Below are 24,382 nucleotides of genomic sequence, written 5' to 3' on the forward strand. Positions count from 1 at the left end.
GGAGCCGCCGCGCAGCAGGGGGCCGGGGCCGCGCCGAGGAACAGCAACCGCCGCTGTTGCCCGTCGGGACACAGAAACCGCTGCACGAAGCCTCTTGCAATTGCTTAAAGATCAGGAACCTGCCCCGAAGCGAGGGAAGACTTAATGCCATAGACTAAAAAAAAATAAAAAGATTTGCAATGGTGGCTTAGATATATCTTTATTAATAAGGGTAAAAGCAGCCTTCTTCCAGGAGGAAAAGCATTTCATACTCGCACCTACGCAACGCAGCTCTCATAGGCGTCCTGAAGCTGCAGTGGTGCATATCATATAGAAAGAGAATATACAGAATAAAAATAACTCCCGTAACGCTAAGTCGGCTCTTTCAAATAACCAGCATGGACAGAGAACAAGGAATATGCCGTGAGCTCAGAGAAATAAAGGCCAGCCAAGGTTGCCTAGAGGATTCGGGTTCATTTATTGAATACATGACAGATCGGACAGACAGTGTAAAATCACATGTATTATTTGTACTTTAAAAAAATTACAATAAATTACTGAATAATTAGTAAAAGCAGTTTTACTAATGGCTGCTCTCCAGAGACACAGAACAGCGGAGGCAGAGAAGTAAGAAACATGTACGAGCTGTGAATACGTACAGAGACCGTCACAGGGAGGAATTAACACTGAATAGCACACCAAGTAGTGTTAAAGGGGAACGCCCGCCAGGTACGCATCCTTCCCGGCCTTTGCGCTCCGCACGCCAGCCCACCGCTGCGGCAAACCCGGCCTGCTGCTGCGCGGGGTCTGCTCCCGCCGAGCAGCAACAGGGCTCTCGCCGCAGCCCCTGCGCGCCAAGACGAACGCCTCCGCACGAACGGGATTCGTCCTGCTTCCTCAGAGCGGGTGCCCTACCACCAGAAGGTTAACCCTCAGGTTCTTCTGGTCTTCAACTGATTTAAAAAGCGTAGTCATTCACTCTCCCAGTTATTTCATCTCTTTAACTGGAAAGAGATCTAGTCTTTTTAGGTTTCCCATCATGGGCTGACGGCAGAGGGCCACGCTGCTTCCAATTCTTCCTCTTCAGGTGTAAATGCCCACTGAGGTGTAGCAGTTTCTAAGAGAGTGTCCATCGCCAGACTCTTTGTACAAGGGATGCTCAGAAAGGACACACCGAGCAGCTGCAGGTGGCACAACGCTCCTGCAAACCCTCCTGCCCCAAACATTTGCAAGGGCTGACTGCCGAGGCTCTGGAAATCTAGATACATATATTGATATTGGACTGATCAGAGCATTCTCAGGGGTCTTTCTAAAAATTGGACCCATCATTAGTCAACAAAAATGTAGAATCAGCAAGAAACAATGCAATGTTTTCCACACCGAGAGGGCAAGTCAAGCAGACCGGTGTGCCCCTGGCCTGCAATGCTGAGGAGCCAATTCACACATTTCCAGTTTGGGAACGTACTCCCCCATTACAAGTGTCATGACCCTGTTGATTGACCTCATGTTACTTCTGCACTGAAGTCAAGGAGCTTGTGGCTTCCCAGACAAACTAAAAACAACGGCTTTCAAAGAAGTAGAAAAGCAAAAGTGAGAAAACAAGGTTTGTCTGAAAACTGTCTCCTGAATGTTGGAGGAGAAAAAAAGTGATCATACACTATGGGAACGCCAAACCATGTCTGCAAGAAACCTGCAGATCTGAGAAACTCCTGTATTTAGATCTTACGGTGCTGGGAGCAGTGGGGCACATCTGCATTGTAGTTGCTGAGTCACAGGACAGCACTGAGGAACTGAACAAGACCATTTATAGGCCAGGGTCCTATAGCATTTAGATACACCGTGCTAGCTCTCAGAGCAGCAGCCAAAAGTGAACATGGTTTCAAGCCAGGCTGCATCTGCTGTGCAAGTTACCCAGGAACCTACAGCAAACAAGGGCAGGCAAGGAACAGTCACTGTCTGAAATAAAACTTCATTAAAAAGAAAGATAGCAAAAGGCAGACATGCATAATTTATGGTGGTAATTCTATATGTCAGGGGCTATTAGGTTCTAATGGCTCTTGAGAATGTAATCTAATTCTTTCAGCCAGAGTAGCCAAAAAAGCACCTACACAAAATAGTCACTGTCAGAAGCCCCTTATCCACTGGAATCTATTGTAATTGTGTAGTTACTGGTCTCTGATTAAACAAAAAACACAAAATACCAAACCATCAAACCTGCCATCTGCCACGTTACCTCCCTGCTTTATCTCACAAGACAATTACTGTGAACTTGAGCTCACCCTGACACGGAGGACAATTCATAGTCACTGGATGAACTGAACTGCCTCTCTACCTTCTTTTGATCTTTGATCTTTTGGAGGATATTGACCTTTTTCTCAAAGTAGTTTACAAGGGCTGTCTCTGTCAGCATGGATGCTAAGATCTGCTCAAAGGAGATAGACCAGTCTGTATCAATGGTACTGCCATACCTGGCAGCTGAACTACCGCCTTCGCAACCAACCAGGACTGTGTCATCTGCAATGTCTTCACACTGCAAGGAGCCTGTGCTGACCATGGAGTAGGAAGACATGGACATATCATCTTTGGTTTCATCATCTGATAGCAGCTGTAAAGGAGAGCCTTGTCCTTCCCCTGCCCCATCTCCCAGAGTTTGGTTTTCCTCCTGAGTTTTTCCAGGCTGAGCATCTCCAGGGGTTTTGTCCTCATGGTCAGCTTGGGGTTGCTGCTCCACTGCTGAATTCTGACTTTGTTCAGATGTTGGTGACTCCTCTTCACTCACAGGATCTTGGGTATTGTGTGTTTTGCAGTCTTCAGACTTCTTCATGGGCCGGTTGGAGAATTTTTTTCCAACCTCCCCAATTCGCAGAAGGAGACTGGCTACAGTGGCGATTGCATGGTACAGCTCTTGCTCCACCGGGTCCTCGCTGAACATGTTGTAGAGAGTCTTGCATAACTCTATGAATTGTTCCTTCGAAAGACAAAGACCAAAAATCATACTTCAGACTGCACAACAAAGTTACGGTGGTGGATGAAGCAACACGCATATCTTGACTGACTCCTTGTTTATTTGCCTCCCCACCAAGTGACAACTTATTTTACTGAGTGAGAACAGTTCAAATTCAGGCAAATTGCTCTCTCTGGGGCAGAGGCTAAATTGAGACCCAGATGGCAAAGTGACAGTGATTTTTTGTTTTTTTTTCCTGACCGACACACAGAACACTAACAGATTCACATCTGCAAAAACTGGTAGCTTTACTTCTGTCCTGCTACTCTTTTGTGGTCAGCTTCTAAGCATGTCCAAACTGGGATAATAAGCACCCACAGAAGAAATTAGAGACAGAAAAGATAACACCAGTCACCAGTGTGACCTGTAACCACATTCTTCCCTCTTCACCAGGTAGCTGTAACTGAAGGCAATGCACAAACAAAAAAGCCAGACAACTTTATATCACTGATGGGATATTTGAAACACTGCTCTAGAGGGAAAATGCAGATCACAGCTCTTTTAGGAAAAGGTAGTCTGGGAGGCAGAGAGAGTCAAATACATTTGACTAGTAGAAACAAAGCAGTTTGACAGCCAGATACACATCCACTGAGGAATTCAACACAAAAGCGTGGAACCAGACACTACTAAAACTCACCACACCAGTACAGCAGGGGAGACTACTGGCAAGGATTGAGCATGCCGGCATAATGGCTGCTACACACTACTTAATTCTCCACTAAGCTGTAAGTTACCTAACTGGAAATCATTCACTTCTTACCTGGCTCATTTTGGGGAGATCCTTAATGGTTTCTTTCCTGGACTCTTTTTCTTTGGCCCACATTCTTAGGTAGTATCTATAGTCCTGTGGACTGGTACCTTTCTCCTCTGCAAGATAAGACCAAACCATTACTGCCAGGTGGATAGTGGTTTGAGTCTTAAAAAGTGAAAAAGCAGTCCTGGAAGCAAGTTTTAATGACAATTTAGGGGAGGATCTGTGAAGAATTTGTTGTATTGCTTTCTGCTAGTTTATTTGGCATGACTCAGTAGCATAAAAATTTTTACACTGCCGCATCAGCTTGACTTCTCATAAATGAATTCTATTAGTTGATAACATTTGAAAATCATGTTTGCAAGTTATGATTTTGGTATGTTAAAGAGTCAGAGCAGTAAAGGCATAAAAGAGACCTTTTTCCTGGCTAACATCCCRCTGTATCCTTGTCCATGAGGGACACTTTGAAAGGTTTCTTTGATATAGAAAAGGGACAATGAACAGTTGGTACTATGAGAGAGACAAGACTAAAATGTGATAAAAAAAAGCCACATCTATTTATGATTATGAAATTACCTTTTTCTTGACAGCTTTCATTTTTCCTTCCTTTGTCTTCCTGCATTTCTAAAAACAATGGAATTATAAAAGAAACTTTAATACCCAGTTTTCAGCAAAACAACACATTGAGAACATAAGACAACTCAGGCCCAAAGAAACACCACATAAGAATATATTCAACAGAAGCTAGATCTCACACTCCTGTATTATGTTTGGAGGAATGAATAGGACAGGATGGAAGCAAGAGACTGACTGGATAAACTAGAGAAAAAAAGAAGCCACGCTGAACAAGTGGGTGAAAAAAGTCGGTAGAAGGCAGAACGCTTAAGAGAAAGGTTGAAACACAGACATAAAAGGCAAGTAAGCAACGTGATCACTTAAACACAAAGTTCAGCGAGTCAAAACGAGATAAAAAATGAAAAAAACCCAACAAAACCGCAAAAACCCCACAAGTTGTGGCATTGCACCAAGGCAGGCCTGTGACACAAGGATAGCTGATAAGTATCTACACTCACCATTATTCTTCAACAGAGCTGATGTTTTGGGAGCTATTTGCAGAGTCTAACTTTAGGAATTTCACTTCTGGTTCCCTATATTGCCACTACACTATATAGGAAGTCTTGGCTCATCTCAGACTGTTAAGTTAATCATCTAGCATCAAACAGAGCAAGTACCCCCTGTGCTTACTCACTCAGGTTTTTGGAGCATTATCCTAATTTGACCAAACATTTAGCACAGATGACATTTTGACCTTCTCCTATCTGACAGTCCCTAAAATTGTATTTTAACAACTACAGTAAATTAAAGTCTACTGACATTTTTACAGTGCAATGGCATGCATCTTTCTTTCTTTCAATTAGAAGACTGTGGAGGAGGCATAATGATAACACAAGAACCATCCACCTGGACCAACAAGCCCAGCATCTCGCACACTCTGCTCTGAGCACATTTTTCCACCCAGTCCCTAGGATGAGGCAAGTTCCACAAGGAGAGGCTGGACAAAACCTATTTTGACCAAGGTTGAAACATAGTAGGTAGAGCAAATCAGGCATTGAAAGGTGTTTAACTGCTTATAGCAATTTGTTTACAGAGGGAGTATCAGGAAAGAGGAGCAGTGGCAACAAATTCACAGTATTTTAAATAGTGCATAGGTGCTGGCAGATAGTATCAGCATTATGGCAGTGCTCAGTGTGTGCACATAACCCAGAGACTGACCTTGAGACTCACAGTGCAGGCAGAAATCCAGCTCTGAGACAAAAGGAGATACTGGAGCAGCAGAAAAAGGGGTTGAGGGGACAATATCCCAGACAAAACAGAAGAAAGGGCCACACAGAGATAGACACAAAGGAGGAAACAAAAACAAGAAAAGAGACAATGAGACTTGCATGAAAACCCCAAATCAAGAGGGGGACAGGGGCTGGTAAAAGCAGATACAGCACACTGCTCCTCCTCAGCAGTCTACAACTGCGCTTCAGAGCATGCTGTGTCCTGCACGGAAAGGGTGCTGAGCAGTTTAAACTCCAAACTTCTTTCCCATCATGCAACAATAAAAGCCAACCCAAACACACCAGCAAATCTTAACATACTGCCACCAGGAGATCATGCCTTGTGAAATTACCATTCAAGGCACATGGATTTGTGCTGCAGCTCCTGCCTAAACTGAGAGGTAGGGGTAGCAAGTGTTGTATTACCTTCTGTTGTAACATCCTCTGTGAAATAACTTGTGGCCTCCAAAGCAGATTCTGTCTCCTCTGGGCTCAGAGCTGTACTCACAGAAAAAGAAATGGAAGATCTCTGAGTTAACTGAACTGCAGCATCACCCACTTCATTAGCAAAATTCATAAAGCATCCCTTTTCAATTGCATGTCAGCACAGACCATGATCAGCGGTAGCAGAACACGGAAGCAATCACTCACCGGGAGGCAGATGCAGTTTGTAAAGTACTTTGAGTTTTTCAGTGAGGTCACCATGATACATTCCACCTGTGAGGAAGAAAAAAAGGGTAAGAAAAATAGCACTTTGGATGAAGAATCACCCTCTGTCCACAGGCTCAAAACAGACCAAGTTTCCACGCAATGAGGAAACACTAACTGCACACAGCTCTGTGCAGAAGCAGTAAAGAAATCCACAGCAAAGCTGCATTGCGTTAGTTTGCCTCCTATCCTCTCCTGAAATGGGAGACTGTCTAGCAAAAAGGCATCTTTTGTTCTGCCAGAAGCTTCCTGTAAGGCTGTCGCCCTCCTCTCACAACAGTGCAAATGCTGCTCTCTTCTTTTTGTTCTGCGTTCGGAAAAGGACAGAAACATGTTTTGCAATATTCCATCATCTCCAGAAACACCACTTACTCATCCCTGTCACAAACTCCTTGAAGTTAATGAGAGAATCTTTGTTTTCATCCAGAAGCCGGAACAACCGCCCTGCTAGCACAGGTGTGTGTGTGCCACAGGACCAGGGGGTCAAACTGATGAACAGGTCTTTGAACTGCTCCATGTCTATGCGATACTGCTCCAGGTAGGGCAAACTCTGATCTCGGCGGGCAGCTGCAGCACGATTATTCCCCCAGTAACAGCTCATCAGATACTTTGCCTTTGGAGGGAAAGGGTTAATAGGTCAGATTATATTACAGCATAACAACCTGCAAAAGTAGAGACTTTGTTATAACTCCAAAATAGCACTGAGTAGGCAGAGAAGACACATTTCAGGACACACTGTTTATCTCCCCATTATTAATAGTGTTACTTCACTACAAAGTAATATGAAATGAAGGAAGAGACAGGGATTTCATGAAAATCACATAGAATAATTTTAAGTGAAAAATCCCCCAAAACATGATATTGGGTCTGAGCAAAATGAAACTCAGAGGCTTTACTGCAAAGAGTACATGCAGGTTTTGGAACTAAACTTCTCTTGCTGATTCTACAGCACACTGCAACTGAGTTTATAGTGACTTTGGTAAAGGCAGTTTGGTAACATCTTTTTAAAAACACATCCACTGGCAAATAGAGGCAAAAGACTTAAGTAATTTTCTCATAATTACAGAACAATTCAATGGCAAAATTAAAAATAAAAATTAAGGTGCATTCTATCCTAGCTCCTTATTCTAAGTGCTATGTGACATTCCTTTCCACTCTCTCCAGGATCTCTTCCTGATTAAGTATCATACAAAAGCTGTGAACGTGTTTTGGCCATCTTTGCCGAAAATAAAAATCAGATAATAATAGATCCAATCTCACTGACACCATATGTAAGAGACCCACATCTGTTTCTGATCTGTTCAGTTAAGAATCAAAACACAGTCATTATCTCCTTTTTGGCTCATTTTAGTATTTGTTCTCTTTGTGTCAGAACACATTCCTACCCACTCTAGCTTCTTACCTTGAACACTACATACAGCTCTTCTAATTCTTCAATAGAAAAGCCAATGTCACCAGACACAGCTCGGACCTACAGTTGGGGAGAAAATAAGATTGAACAATTTATTTCGAAGCTGGACAAATTAAATACGACTTACTGAAAAATCAGTGTAACATAGCAGAGAAGAAAACAAGTGCAAGGAGATGTGACACAGGAGGAGAAAGAAAATGTAACCATTCTGATACCTCCAATTGCTGTCGTCATAGGTCAGGAAGACAGTTTCTAGTCAAGCAGAAACTGTTGACATTTAGAACAGCTAATAAAAAATTACTGAGGTTATTTCCTGTTTTTGCAGGCCTGAGAACAATATGTTGCCCCTCCCTTTTGTTTTTATCTTTGGATGTTTGACTCAGATGCATTGAAAAACAAGAGTGAAAGAAACAACTGGATGAGGTTCTCCACTTAGGATATGAGATAGTTGCAATAGATGTTGATACACCTCTTTGGCCCTGAACCCGTCTACAAAATCCCCCAACATTCCAGCAAACTCTCTAAATGGGAGGAAAGTAATTATCTGCCAGCTAGTTTTACTCAAAGATAGTAGGTGAGTAGTAAAACAGACACTGCCAGACAGTGGAGAATATTGCAAGGCCTGCAAGTAGTTTTTGTTTTCCTCCATGCCAAATATCTCATTCAATCATGCCCTAGCACTTTGATCCATTTTAATAGATTAACAAAAACTACATTAAGAAGGAAACTGAAAGTCCACTAATCTAGCCAGTAAATCCATTTTTCACATTATCTGCAATTCTTTAAGTCACGTTAAACTGGGTTTGCTGCAGAGCAAACTTCCTAAACGCTTAAGGCAAGAAATGTTACATTTAATATGCCATTTGGTAGCTCATTTAATCCGGGAGTCACATACCACACTCTTCTTGGCTGTATCCTCCAGAGACTGGATCACTTTCAGCCTTTGTTTAAAACGCATTTGTTCAATGTCATCTGCCTTCAGATTGCTAAATTTCTACAAGAAAAGGAGGAGACCAGGTCAGCATCATCTGCTAAAGACAGAACAACCCCTGTTCAATCACATGGTCTGTAGCAAGTGTACTGTCCCCTCAAAGATGATCTAAAATCACTAGAAGCCTTTTATCGGTGGGAATAGGATGAGAAAAAACCTTGTGCCTTATTTCCCATTCACCCCTGCCCTGCAAGAGAATTCACTCAAAATTTGTACRAGAAATCCAACATCAGAAGTTTCTGAAGAACAGCTGAAAAAAGCATCTGTCAGGAATGACAGAAATACAGATCCTGTACTGTGGCAGAGACAGGGATTAGACAACTTTTTGTTCCTTCCAGACATGCTTTTTTCTGGAACTTATATGAGCTACAGCTACAAACACCAAAGTATTACAGGCTTTCCTTCTATGGAACAGGTCAGACAAGTAAGATGAATTTGATGACATTCTTTTAAAAGAAGAAACCATGAACAGTCAGAGAAGGCAGATCCCAAGAAAGAAACAACCCTGCCCCCAGTAAAATGGCAGCTGCATGACTATAAGCAGCTGGAAGGCAACAGGATGAAGAACAGGAGACAAAAAAAGAGAAAGGAATCCACCTTTATTACAGTGTAGGAGAGGTGAGCTGTCAAATACCAGCTGGCTTGTCTATATTCTTTCTGTCACTGAAATACATATTTCTTATGAGCAAAGAGTCTGTTCTCAGTATGGATAATGAGGTACACCTCCACCAGTGCCGAGGTATTTCAGCAGCACAGAACCCACTCTCGGATCACCTTGCTGTCATTACAGCACAGATCACAGAACAGGATTCCTGCAGATATGTACTGGGGCACTTCCATGTTTCTGCAGTATACCTCTCAGGAAGTTTACTGTGAAATTCCTTCCCCATCTCCCTAGCACTGACAATTACAGAATCACACAGAAATGAAGCATGTGGAATCTCCATCCTCCACAACCTCTCCGGGCAACCTGTTCCAGCGCTCAGTCACCCTCACAGTGAAGAAGTTTTTCCCCATGTTCAGATGGAGCTTCCTGTGTTTCGGTTTGTGTCCTATCGCTGGGCACCACTGGAAAGAGTCCRGCTCCATCCCCTTTACACCCTCCCTTCAGATACTTATATACGTTGATGAGATCCCCCCTCAGTCTTCTCTTCTCCAGCCTGAACAGTCCCAGCTCTCTCAGCCTTTCCTCATAGGAAAGATGCTCCAGTCCCGTCATCATCTTAGTAGCCCTTTGCTGGACTCGCTCCAGTAGCTCCATATCTCTCCTATATTGGGGAGCCCAGAGCTAGACACAGTACTGCAGATGTTGCCTCACCAGGGCTGAGTAGAGGGGGAGGATCACCTCCCTCGCCCTGCTGGCAACGCTCTTCCTGATGCACCCCAGGATACCATTGCCCTTCTTGGCCACAAGGGCACATTGCTGGCTCATGGTCAACTTGTTGTCCACCAGCACTCCCAGGTCCTTCACAGAGCTGCTTTCCAGCAGGTCAGCCCCCAGCCTGTACTGGTGCTCAAATACAAGTAAGAGCGGAGACTTTTTTTGACAAAGCAGGAAGAAACCTCTGGCCCGTAGCTTTTACTAGTTTTCAGTTTTCAGCTTAGTCTTCACTGGGATTGGAGAGACTCTTTAGAATCCACAACAGTCAAAAGTGTTAGTCTCTACTCATACCGAACAGGAGGATTAATGGCTTGAGCCTGCACTCCTTAAACACCTCAGGCTATGAACACTGTTCAGGTCCTGGTTGCACAAGAAGTACAAAACTGGGCCTTAGAAGGCAAAAATCACTTGGGTAAAAACTAAGCCAGAACCTGACCTCATAGGATGTTTTGATGAGTTCAAAGATGTCTATTTCAAGTGGTGGGTCATCCCCACTTGTCAGTAAGGCGTGCAAGTGGGGAATAGGTGGAGAAACACTCTGTCTGTTAACTACATTGTCCAGATACCTGTAGGGAAAAAAAACAAAACAGAGCAGACATAGGACTCTGGGGTTAGTGTCAAGGAAAAGAACATCCTAAACACATAATTCCCAACTCCTTTACATCATTAGTCTACACAGGTAGAAAAAATTAATTTTTCCCAGCTAACCTACAATGGTATTCTCTGTCTCTTCTATATAGCTGGTTTTCATTTTATTTTTGGAATATCTCTTCTTTTTAAAATTGGGCTTCAAGAAATAAGCTGAAAATCCTTGTTGCACGTGGAACAGATTCACATTTCAAACAAGAAAATCTTACATTTACTTCTCTGGGGGAATACCTTTTTGATGAGGTTTTATGTTTTCAGAAGGCGATTCCACCCAGGATTTGGTCTTGACTGTGGATCAGAATACTTTTGTGAATTTTGGATCAACAACCCTTTGGAGTTCAAATTCAAACTGAGCAGCAGAAATGCATCATGCCACAAAGCAAACAACTCTGGAAACATGGGATTCCTCCATGCCTGAACCTGAGCTGGCAATTCCTTTCAGCTGTTGTGAAAGAAAAAGCCAGTCTCTCTGGAGCAAAGAGCTTAATGACAAGACAAGCATTTCCCCCTAAAATGGTATCTATGACCTGCTATGTAATGGAAATCGGGGAACTTTGAAACTTATTAGATGGAAAGAAATGACAATTAAAAAGGGTGCCACTATCATTCAGTTACTTATAAGTAAGAGCAACGAATGGTACCTGCCCAGAATAGTCATGGCTTCACCTTCATCACAACACTGTAACAACTTCTCCATGTTGGCATCAAGTATGGCCAATGACACCTGCAAGATAAACTTGATGCCCTCATAGAAAAAACAGTCAACAATGACCACGGCACTCTCAAAGGGCATGACACTGAGAAAGAGAGTGAGAAACCAGGAAAGAGATATGGTGGAAATCACTCCCAGATCCTGCATCTTTTCTGACAGCTGTGGAAGATACTCTCGTGTAAGTTCTTCAAAGATGCCTTGGTCCACTAACGCGCCTGGAAGAAGAAACAAAAACAATGAGAGAACTCAGGTTTCTTGGTACCACGGTACTATGCCCAAATGAACCAATTATTAAACAAAATAGTGCAAGTTCACCTTATTTTCATATCAATCTCTTGACACCAGAGTTAAAATTAACACACTTTAGGTTTTTTCCCTGTTCTCAATAAAGACAGCATATACAGAGAGAGATACTATTGCTAAATTGGAGAGCATGCAGCAACTGGATCTCTCAGTGATTTAAACATCTTCCCTGAAAGGAGAAGTTGAGGATTACTGATCTTATGACATTTACRTGAAACCAGACTCTTCTTTCCAGACTGACTTGAAAAGCCCATGAAGTGGGACTTTCACAAACCTTTCTTCAGAGCCTGTTCCAGAGATTAATTACATCATTCAGATGGGTAAAAAAATAACCCAATATTTTTCTTCTAGCTTCATCCCTTTACTGCTGATGGTCCCTCCTGCTACCAATTTTAGTGAATTTATCTTTCTTGTTTGGCTTGGTAGCTTGTAGTATCTCTTCCTGTGTCTCCATCATACACCTATACCTTTAGAGGATACCAACAGGCTCATGCTTCATTTTCTTTAAAATGCATCACATTTAATTCATTCTGAAGAAACAAAATGTTCCTGAGAGATGCTGGTGGAACTGTAGTTGAAAATTCAGGCTCCAGCATGAACTGGACAAAGACTCACCCACTACTCTTGTRTTGTAGTAATCTGGCAACATCCGCTCACATAAAGCCACTAGGAGCCAGAAAGCCTCTTCCTCATTGCAGTAGAGCAACAGGACCGACGTCACAATGTTCATGGCCTACGAGCCGGCAGAGTTCAACACACAGGTAGAGGAGAAAAATATGAAAGTCCTCACATTATGTATCTGCTAAACTTAAAAAGCATGGCTACAGCCACACAGTCCTATGGGAGTGACGGTCAGATCTATTTCCAGCTTTTACAAGTATCTGAGTCACTGGGTGACCTTGAGCCAATCTACCTTCCTGTTTCTGTTCCTCTGTTTGAGAGACAGCAAATAACACAACTATTTTTGGTCAAGCGCTTTCATTAATAAATCTGATTATATTTAATTTTCAAAGTTTTCATAAAAAGCTGTGTAATAATTTCATCATAACAGAACAACCGAATGAGAACGTTAATACCAGAACAATATAGAAAACAAATCTGAATTTCTACTGAGTTGTTTCACAAACCAATAACTGGATTCATTTACAATATATTGACTATGTGTATCATCATTTATTCAATTTGATTGCTCATATTAGAAAACCAGAAAATGTTTTTGTTGAACTAGGGAAGGAATAGCAAGGAAGACTAGTAAAAGATTGTGTCATTACTCCTAATAGAAATGTGCAAGATATACTTAAATCCTGTATCCAAAGGATAATTAAGATCCTGCAACATCACCACGTCTTTCCGAGTCTCACACCACATGGACAGCATTGAGGAAAAGCTCGAACTCAGCAAAAAACTGCAGAAAAGGTCCAAGTCAGGCACGGCCACAGGGTAGGGCTAACCAGTCTAAGACTACTTTCTTACCTGACAGTACCCAATTGTTGGATTTCTGAATGCATAAGCTGTTAAGACTCTCCGGAGGGCTGCAATTCCCAACTCATTCTGGAAGGCAGGATGTTCTGGCATGGAACGGTGCAGATCTCTCTCAATTTCCTCTGTAGCAAGATTGTATTTTCCCATTGACTTTTCCACAAGATCTGCATAGTATCCAGGATGAGTGACCATCTCATTCCAAGCCCCTGTAACGACAAATACTGTTTCACTTCTTGAGCTTTAGAATACAGACTTTCTGCCCACAGTTTCAGCAAAGAGGCAGCCAGGAAGCGCTACATGAACTCAACAATTACAAGTAGATATGAAAGAATAGGAACAAACTCATTGTTAAATCATCAGGTTACAGTCTAGGTCCCAAGTACTGAAATCCAGACAATGAAGGCCGAAGAGCTACGCACAAAAATAAGTCATCTCAGAAAAGTGATTACTGCATTTTTGTGCAAAACTTCCCTGAAGCATCATTCAGATGGAGTTAGCTTTTTCCTCTGAAATGAGCTATGATTTATACCTTTTCCTCTGAGAGGTGCAGAAAACTTACTATTGCTAACTGCCAAAGTATCCAGTGCAATATCCCACCTGAGAAAAGGAGCCACAGCTCTCCACGAAGATTCTCCGGGATTCCTTTTTGCACCAGCTCCCTAGTCTTGGCTGTGCGATACATACACATCCCTCGCCCATATTCAAAGAAATGAATGTTCCAAGACTCTTCCTTCATCTTCTCCTTTGCCTTCAGAGGAACAAATATGTCCATTTTAGGAGATTAAAGCATTTTTAYGTTTGTAGGACAAGTAGTTTCAGAGTACTCAGGCCTATGCTTCACAAAAGAAATGCAATGTGACATTTAAAGGCTTTCTTCTTCCTACTGCATAAAAAGATGTATGCTAATCTACACTGCTGTTCTGAATCACTTCTGACCTGCTTAAAAACAGGTCTTTAAAGTGGTAACATGGGCTGTGCAATGACATCATACTTCACCAATCTCTACATAAATACAAGCAGAACCATAGTCTAAGATGATTTTTAACTAGGATGAAGAGACACTAGTTCTCTGCTTCTTTGATCTAAAGAAAAGCAGTTCTTCACAGACATGAATTTACATCCCAGAAGCACAGTGATACTAATTTCTCAGCTCCAGTATCTCAGGTATCCCACTGCTGATGAAGTAAGCTGATGTTCAGGTTACACCTATGCAGCTCTATCACTGTGTGAGACACAGCAGTGATACTACAGGGGTGACAGAAGCTGTTAAGAAAGTGCATTTTAAGAGTCTTAGAGTAGGGCAGGAAGTCTGCTACCTATTTCAAACTATTATCATTAATTGCTTTAAGTTAAAATATTACTTACCCCTTTGGGTCCCAAGAGCTCCTCAGAATTTCTTCTGAAGAGTTTGAGTAGCCCCTGGGAGGCTGTTGGCACTTCCCCTGCACAGAAGTTGACAGGTCGATTGTTGAGAGCAGATGTTGGGCTAACTGCAAGTGGGCTGCTGGAAGGCAACTCCGGCACTTCCTGGAGAACACAAATACTTACTGTGATAAAAAACCTAATGCATTTYTATTGTTGCACAATTAGTCATACATAACATATCTGTCAAAAGCCAGATTGTATGCAGTTAGTAGAGCATAGGTGGCAACAGTTTTGGCTTTACCCTGATATTTTATTCATATTGTTCAAGAATTAGCCTAGAGTTTAAGTCTTGAAAGTCAATGAAAGAGAGAGGCAACTTATGCTACTATCAGCAGTGAACCAACAGGAAGATTACTTCAACACCCTTCAGTCAGTTCAAGATTGTAGTCAAACCTAAGCAGTGATCTCACTATGCAAATTACCCTCTAGGGAAGAACGGCAAAGCAACTGAGATAATGAGTAACAGAATGAGACACAAAACATCTGAGCTCAGCCAGCCTCCAGCCTCTGTTAACGGTCCAACAAAGAGACAGCATTTGCTGGCGCACACTGGAGCATGGCTTTGAGAAAGTGCCAAATGCTCCTCCCAGCTATTTTCTTAGTACCTCACATCCAGGATCACCAAAATTCCACTTCCATTCCCTGTCGCTGCCACATGGTTTCTTGGATGGTGTTCTCTGCAAGAAATCAGAGATTCTCTGCACCAAGAAATCTCGGTCCTTCAGATTAGCAAAGAAGAAAGTCATTTTACTTCTGGTGCTGATGGACAGAGGGCTCGGCAAGACACTGGAACTATCTGCTTTCTCAACAATTGTCACCTAGAAGACAGATACAAGGGCCATTAGGATCTAGCAGACTCTCCATCATTGGTAAAGTACCACACAAAGGCTAGAAACACATAAAAGACAAGAAGGGACTGTGGTCTCAGTACAGAGCTAAGAGATCCCCACCTCCCTGAGAGGAATGATGAGATGACAGGCCTCCTCTGCCTTACTGGCAAAGCAGATGTAATTGTTGGAAACAAACATCTGGCCAGGAATGTGCATCTTGTTGAATGGTGTCCACAAGGTACAGTCTGTATGTCCATCCAGGCACTCATCCTTGGGCAGCCGGAAAGTGGCACGGTAGCATTCATTTTTGGCTCGAGCATCTAGGTCTCTGGGGAAAAGCAGAGAGTAAACCCCGCCCACAGTTTACTTCTGACTTGACAAACCCACTCAAACACCAACACAACTGTTCACTCCAACCATAACCGTCCACTCCAACCACAACCTTCCGACTGTGCTGTGCATTCTTTACTATTCATTTCTGTAACTGAGATGCCATCCCCTATCTGGTTCCTCCTTCAGCCTTCAGATTTCAGACATGCTTCACTGGTAAGGCATGTCCTGCGATATAAGACAAAATAAGCAAGTGCATCTCAGAACAGAAATCTAGGAAACTGAAATGTTGCATCAGATTCTTAAACTGTAGAGAACAGCCCACAGGAGAAGGATTTATTACAATACAAATGTATACTATTTTTGATAAATCTTCAGCTTCAGACAAAGAGGCCAATGTCTCTTTCTTCTTTTGCACATTTTTCTACCGGATTTTCAATAGCTTCTGCCTGAAAATACCTTTTGACAATCTCAGGCCATATCTTCATGCATGAGAAAGACATGAGGGCATATGTGACTGCAACACCACTTCGTGATGGAAAAAAAGAATAGGCAAAGGGTTAATGATTGAAATAAGTGATGCAGCCCCTTAAGTGAGAAAGCCCCAATTCTGACTGGGGCAACTGGGAGCTACAGAATGTAAACAATTACATAATAATACAGATTTATTATTACCATCCCCTTTTCTCTGTCTTCTGTTCTCACTGCTGGAAACACACACCTTTTTAGTGCAGAGATGTTCTTAAGAGGCTTCCTGGGCTTTGGGAGGGACTTGTCCTCTAGGAAGCTCTCATTATCCAACAGCTGCCGCATAGCAATGTTTGCCAGCTGCTCCATCAACTTGAAGGTCTCATTGATATTGAGGAACATGGAAAAATAAAGCTCACTGTCCCTTGTGCTCACTTTAATGCACTCAGGGAACAACAGGGTAGCATTTTTTTCTAGCTGGGTTACATCCACCCATTGGATCACCAGTGTCACTGGAAAAAAAAGTTCAAAGAAACTGCTATTAAATTTGAAGCAAAACAACAAACAATCAGAAAAGAAGCTCAAGCAGCAAGTAAGGTAGCAGTATTTTTCCCTCTTACACAAGGACAAATCTTTTCTTCATACTTTTACCGGGCTCTCCAGAAATACTTGGGAACAATCTTTGGGACTAACTAGACTAGAAATAATGCAGTTCCAAAAGGAATATCTCCCAGTCAGTAAATGCTTTCAGCTACATTTACCCAAATTTTCATTCTGTCTTTCCAGCAAGTTAGCTTTGGACCAAACAATTCAGGTTTTGGAAATACTGGGTGTGTCCCAAACAAAACCCAAAGCCAGAATATTGTTTGGTTCTTTAATCTAGGGGAAGTAAAACTTTCATGTGTACTTATATAACTTGAGAATCTAAACCACATTTTCAAAAATGACTCAGGCATTTAGTCTAAGTTTCACTGAAGCGCCTTGAGTTTCAAAATCTGAAAAGAGAGCTTTGACTTGCAAGTCACATAAGCACTTTTGAAGATTTTACAATTAAGAATTTCAAGGAAGCTAGATAATGAGTATAAGGATTGATCTATGGATTATGTACTGGAGCTCAAAGGATTCCTAAAGGGGAAAAAAATGAACAGCTTAAAAAAAGTCCACATGAAAGATCAACCACATCAAAAAGAAAATGGCAGATGAACGACTAGGAAGCTGGTAACTCACCCTCTTTGCCCAGCAGGAAGGAGTAGAAACAGAGGTGATTGACAGTGAGGTACAGCCACCCCTGCCTGGGTACACGTCCCTTCCAGTAGCTGCAAGAATAGTAATTGACCAACTTCTCCACCTCAGGCATCCCAAACTGCTTCCGCATCTTCAGTTCAGCCTCTTTGAATTTACCTGGATCCTCTTCACTCTGAGGCTGCTGATTCTTGTTCTCTTCAGCAATAATTCCCTGTGACAACATGAGAGAGAGATAAGAAATGGAAGGGAATATGCCTGCTGACAGAAATAACACACAGGAAAAGGTCACTGAAGCAAACCTGAAGACAGAAAGAGGGAACATGTCATGGAAGTTATAATTTCTTCTGTCAAGTTAGAGAAACTGTAAAGACATTTTGAAAGAGCAGTGAGATAGTCTAGGAGCCTGCTAGTTGATCTACTCCTGAACACATGCAACTAGTGTTCATGTTTCTTTGACTGAGTTTCTCACAGCTGGTCTGGTAACACTCTGTATGCCCTGAAGGGAGAACTGAAGTCTACTTTCACTTGTGACCAAGCTTCTTCAATAGGAAGATGAGCATCTGCCAGGAAGCGCAGAACTTTGCAGTCTGTCAGATCTTGGCTGGCCAGAAGGGAAAACAAATGACCACAATCTCTCTCTCTCTCACACACACACACATGCAAAGAATCGGACAGGATGACTGGGAAAGGAGAGTTTCTCAGGGTCACAGTCATGACTGCTGACCTTACATTTTCTCTGTATTATGTTAACTAGTCACTCATATTTGCGGTGTTCTAGATATTGGGGGGGAAAAAAGTTATCCAGTTACCCAGCAACAGTATGGGTCTGGTTTAGAGGAGGAAGGCAGCTGCAATTTTAGATACGTACACTTTCAGAGGTCTTCCAGTTACACACCTCTGATAAGAACAGAGTTCACGGCAACATTCTGCCAATTGTGTGTTTCTTACCAAGTAAAGTTTTATTCCTGTTCTCATTTTCTTAAAGAGTCAAATTAAACAAATAATATGCAGAAAAAGAAGCTGCCTGGTAGTATTGATGGTCAAACCAGCACACAAACCAAGGCCTTTCTTTCAAGCTGCCTTTATAATACATCTGTCTAGAGGAAGGCTCAAACTGCTTGAAACAGTTTCAAATCCAGCTTATTTAGTCCGCTTTATATATTGGTTTTACAAGTAGATGTACAAGTGTAATTGCAGCCTCAAATTGCTACTGTTCCATAAAAAATTGCATAGATAAAGGTTTCTACCCTGGAGAATTTGTGGGCTGTGAATCTGAATTGTGTTAGCTGCACAATGAGCAGAAACGCTTGTCTGAATCCGAACCCTGTAGAAGTTAGGATACAGTTCCTTTACACCCTAGATGGCTTCTAGACCAGCATGGCAGTGCAAGTACATTGCTTGCAAACTAGAATTACCTCTCCCAGATTTGTTGCTAGATCAACCCTACTGTTACATTTTCTCTGTGTCAAAGGTATAATCTGCAAGGATTTCAGAGAAGCATTATATTTTAATGAGTTACCATTCTAAGCAGGCTGTTCTTTGAGATTTACTTCTCAATCATTTGTCCTGTGTAATGGCCACAACGTGACCCTAATAATACTGTATGTGCTTCATGACAATTCCAAACGAATATACGTCTGAAAAGGGAGCAGAGAGAAGTTTTGCTACAGAGCTCTTGCTCCCTCCCTCCCAAGGGTAAAAAAAGCCTTAATACCACCTCCCCATTCTTTCTCAGGATCTGGAAGTCCTTCGGGGAAACACGTCCCTTACATGTATCTTGCCCTTCACAAATGTGGTGATATCTTCTTCGTTATCAAAGATGGAGAGAGTCTGCAGTAAGTTATTCTCCAGCCATTCCCAATGCTTCGTGATCTCTTTACGAGACGATCCTAATTGAGGGGATGAAAGAGGAAGGGGAGAGCAAAGAAAAAAGAAATTAGAACAAGTTTTTTTTTTTTCCTCTGGGTTCACAGCAGGAAGCTAATAAATATAACCACCAAACATTCATCAGAACACCAAATGTATACATGTCAAGGATATTTTATGTACTCTAACGCTATGATTTTAATGAAATGCCTCTATTGGCGCTGAAGATAATCAGCGCACTACCAACAGATCATCCTATTTGCCAGGATGTGGCAAGCACAGCTTTTTTCCAGACAATAAATACTCTTATCTTCCAGATAAGAAGTATTCTTTTAATTCCTGGATATTCTAGAATAAAAATAATGAACTTGCAGAAGAACCTTGAAATTTCAGGCTAACTGAAATTCTTTTATACCTATAGAGAGGTTCAATTTTCTGTGTGCAATTGTCAGCAGAGAGCATACACTTCCAAAACAAAAAGGAAACAGAACAGTCACTTGTCAGAGGATATGTTGTTTGAATCCTTAAAAAAAAAAAAAAGGTCTTAGCAAAACCTTATACTCAAGTTTTCTTTAAACCACGCAGCCCACAAGAGCACACAAAGGAAAAGCTTCACGGTATAACCAATTTAAGGAACTTTTGTATAGAAAGTTGCCTCAGCTAACAATTTTTGTTCTAATTATTTCAGAAATCTTTGTTTACTAAAAGATTTCTTCCTCTCTACCAATGACTATCGCTACATTCTCTTGAAGGCAGAAAAAATAGACAGGGAAGAAGAAAAAAAAGCAATTGAATTCTGTAAGCAAGACAATAAACATCATTAAATGCAGACAAAAAATAAAGCTCTTTAAATGCAAGTTTAAGACATTTGCAAGTTTCTACCTCTGCCAAATTCCAGTATTCAACTTCTGAAGTTTCATACAAAAGCAATGGGATATCTAAAAATGTTAACTTGAATACTTCCAGTTGGTGACAGTCTCCCTTCCATTACTTAGTTGCTCTGCAAGAACGTCAAACCTTCAGTGTGGCTAATGAGGGAAAGAAGATAGCAGCACGTATAAGACAAACTGTTCCCTAAAGCTAATATTCTACCTGACTTTCTTAAGAGGCAGCTTCAGAAATGAAATAGCCTTCACACAGTTGTAGTTGGACTCCTAACCACAAAAACCGACCCTTGTTCATCAGTGGTTTCATAAGCAAAAATAACTCCAGGACCTGAAACCAAAAACTAGAAAAAAAGTAAGTTGTGTCATCTCAAAGGATTACAGAGCTACGGATTTGAGTTTCTTCATACAGGCCAATGGATTAGACAACAAATATTCTTTCTTTTGCCTCTGTAAGCTTGCTTGAAGCCTATTCTAGCCACCTGACAATGTTTTTGAAGCATAAATGATTTTGAATAATGTTAAATGGCTTATTTTAGGGGCACTGAAGTATCAGAGGATGCTTTGGTCTTGGAAAACACAGGTCCAGCAGCAGTGGCAGGGGGATAAATCCTGTTTTTTTGTTTTGTTTCATGAGCTGTACTTCTTGCCAAGTGACAGCAGACAAATTGATAAAAGAAGTCAAGCTTCAATAATTGAGGACTTTCTATGAACAACATTAGAACCACAGACACAAAGGAGTAAAACTCTGCAATTTCTACAAAGAGAGTTGTAAGAATGAAGTGCTGAAGGTGGAAGCTGCAGGCATAACCAGAACTCTGCCCACCAGTATTTACACATGATAAAACTGCAAATACATTATATGCATTTTTCAACTAGAGAACATATATACTTTTATCACTTTGAATTAACGCCGGTATTTTGCTTTGACAGTCAAATGAGCGCATGATATGATTAAAAAAAATACTTTGGATGAAGACAGATATATCTATTTTAGTATAATAATGTATCGAACTCCATACAGTTGCTATATATCCCATCTCATTCTACCATGTTGTATTACTTAAAAGTAACCGGGACAGTGAGGATATCAGTGAAGACACTGTTGAAACTGTACAAACATACCACATTCCTTGAACGTCAAGATATTACAAAATTTCAAATTTGCATCAGTGGCCACTGAACATTCTGCTKCTTTCTATTCAGTTTCTTGCCTGCCATTTTAGTTTCGTGCTTTCGTCCTCTCTGCCTCCTCCTTCCTCAAAAGGAAAACTGAGTTTCTGTGAAACACACAGCAGTTTCTAAACTTCTCTCCTGCAGAATTTAAGTAGCTCTGCAAGGGAGGATATTGTGTTGGTTGCCTGGGGACAAGATGGGAACAGGGAAAACAAGACGTCAACATCTGTGGGCTTAGGAAATGATTACTTCATGCTCAGATTTTACTTCTTGACCACAAAGTGAGAAGTAGAGATTCTTACTATATGCCGAGTCAGTCTAACAAGTAACGCCTGAAGATATTTTTCTCTTCAGCAACCAGTAAGACTTAAAGCCTTAATCAAAATTCACCTCTAGATATTAGAAACTTGTACCACAATATAGCAATCTTTGTCATCCCAGTTTTAGTCTCTGATTTTTCTCACTTTGACCCTGCAAACACCTATTCCTTGGAAGAAAGAAAGAATTTGTAACACCTGCAGAAATTTAAGTTCTTACAGAGTCTAAAGTTCATAATCTACAGTTTGAAAAATATGGAGAAGTTCTGTCATTTTTGGCATGCTGTGCTGCCCCAACCAAAAACTGAAGCAAGGCAAAAGCCCTGGGAAGTTTCCCGAGCAGTCACAGAATACCTCTAAGTGGGATAACTGTTCATTAGAAGAGAACAGACAACACGATAACACAAATCCAGACCCTGACAAGAGTCACATCAATACCCACCGCATGCTACTGCCCAATACACTTGAGAGTCCTGAGTCTGGTGCAGAATACGGTATGGGGCAACTCTGGCACTGGAATCCAAAACCACGTCCAGCGTTCCCACCAGGAGGCCTAGGAAGCAAAGATTTAGAAATTAATACAACCCAATACCAAATCAAGGAGTTGGGTTAAGCAAAAATACAGCATCGACACAACAGAAAAACGCCAAGGATCATATTATGCACCCTGTGATGGAAGAACAACGGTGCCTGGTCTGGAAAATGGAGACATACATCCAGTCATTGCAAGAAAACTACCTATAAACTAGCTATATTCAATCCCACTGTTAATGGCCAAAGTTTAGACTGCAATTAAATGTCTACTAAATCTCATTATAATCCACTGCCTTCCTAGGAGAGTTCTGTAATAGAAGTGAAATGTATTTTTCTCCAGGAAGGCCTGGACATATCGGAGATGCAGTTAAAGTGGGAAGTGTTCAAATTAACTTTATCTTAAAACCATAAAAAATGTTCTTTAGAACAGAGCTTTGTCCCCAGCACGGCCAATATTCCCATAAGTCTCTAAGGTCTTTCATCACTGTATCTAAACGATTGTAACATGAATATGAAGTCTCTAGAATTTCCATCCTTCTGTTACTAATAGTGATTTTTAAGGCTGCTAAACTAAAACATAGAAGAGAATTGTCTATGCTGTATCTTTCAGCATCCCCTATGCAAACAGTAGGTAAGATAACTCATCCAAAATGGAATCAGATAGTTGTAGAAAAGTTGGCACTCCCAGGTTTCAATACATTTCTAAAAGTATTTTGATTAAAAAAAGAAACCAGAGAACCAGAACTTGATAATGCAGAAGTAAAAAAAAAATTTTTTGGATATAACGTTAAATAAAAAGGTGGGCACGTCCTGAACCACTTAATGACAGCCACCAGACTTTGTAAAGCAAATCCATTTATTTCTATGGTTATGTCTATTTACTAGTTAATCCAAATATTTAGGATGATACTTTGCTCTGTTATTCTAGATCATGCATCGCAAACACCTTTAATACAAGTTCATTTTGCAACATTCTGGTGTTTTTGATGTTTTCTAACATTAGAACTTGGGGAGGAAGCATGGTTGCTACTCTGGACTGGTGCTCAGGAGACTCAGGCTCAAGCCCGGTCTCCTGCTTAGGCTTTGGCTAAGTCTGAGCAAGTTGTTCTCATCTGTACCTCATTCATTACCTGAACGAAACATGTTTTTCCCTCCCCTTTATCTCTCTTGGCTATCAACTTGCAAGTAACAGATATGACTGAACCTAACTTCAAGAGAAGCACCATAAATATATACATATAGCAAGCTCATCCACAGAATGTCCTCATGGGGTTTGGTTGCCCCTAAACAAACGTGTGTGTGTCCAGCACAACAGAATCTCAGTTTTGGCTACAGATTTCTTGTGTATAGCTGTAGGCAGAACACAGATTAAATGTTATTCTCAATACTTCCTATAACAATATCTAATGTGCTACATATTGACATATAAACCAGAAAAAAAGACATGCTTAAAAGACTGAGTATGACAGCATTTAAACATCCATCCAGCTTGGCTGTATGTTCTCCTAACTCTAAGACGTTAACTCTCCTAGCTCTAAAACGTTAACCTGCGGTTGTGCAGCTCCCTTAGAGAGGGCRTGTGGCTTTAAACACGCAGGGGCTCTGAGGAAGACTTGCTCATCAAGTTAAACGTTTGCTCAAGAACCAAGCTGGCCCAAAGCTTCGGTCACTTAAGAATAGTTCAGTTTAAATGTTTAATCTTCCAGGAAAGCATCAGGTGTCACTTGTTCCTTAAAAACCTGGGAAATTGCACAAGACGTTTATGTATTTATACGCACAGTAACTCAAGTAAGTTATGTAAAGCAGTGCACTTCAAGATCCTTTGCAACATGGTGAAAAGAAGAACTACGATAAGGACGTTTATCAGATGCTTCGTTTCTGCAGTCAGGACATTCGGCTGACAGGGCCAACACCTAAAATCGCCTGGTCACCGCTCACAACGGTAAACGCGAAAAGGGCGTTTGGTAATATTCATGTAGTTTATGTATATTTATGTCAGCACGCACGTACAGAAGGGGGGTTTTGGAGGTGTGTGGGAGGGGGGTGCTAGCAGGCTGCTCCGCTCACCGCGAGGTCCCTCGCAGCCCTCGCTGCCAGCAGCCCCTACGCGCCCC

The 24,382-nt window shown here is 41.5% G+C and overlaps 1 protein-coding gene across 1 annotated transcript; it reads right to left on the reverse strand.

The window, feature by feature from the left end:
• Window positions 1–433: 433 nt before the first annotated feature.
• Window positions 434–22,303, reverse strand: TBC1D9B (TBC1 domain family member 9B; the record flags this gene model as incomplete). The annotated part of the gene is made up of 21 exons (XM_026063543.1): window positions 434–2,947; window positions 3,744–3,850; window positions 4,311–4,358; window positions 5,984–6,055; window positions 6,209–6,274; window positions 6,638–6,878; window positions 7,668–7,736; window positions 8,572–8,670; window positions 10,485–10,614; window positions 11,338–11,623; window positions 12,327–12,444; window positions 13,185–13,399; window positions 13,791–13,941; window positions 14,559–14,720; window positions 15,224–15,436; window positions 15,569–15,776; window positions 16,238–16,306; window positions 16,500–16,758; window positions 17,474–17,702; window positions 19,262–19,380; window positions 22,177–22,303. Coding segments are annotated over 21 exons (3,681 nt in total), but the record flags the coding sequence as incomplete, so codon positions are not given.
• Between the last annotated feature and the right edge of the window lie 2,079 nt (window positions 22,304–24,382).

The sequence above is a fragment of the Apteryx rowi genome, unplaced genomic scaffold (genome assembly GCF_003343035.1).
Source record: "Apteryx rowi isolate R43461 unplaced genomic scaffold, aptRow1 scaffold_2, whole genome shotgun sequence".
Lineage (NCBI taxonomy): Eukaryota > Metazoa > Chordata > Aves > Apterygiformes > Apterygidae > Apteryx > Apteryx rowi.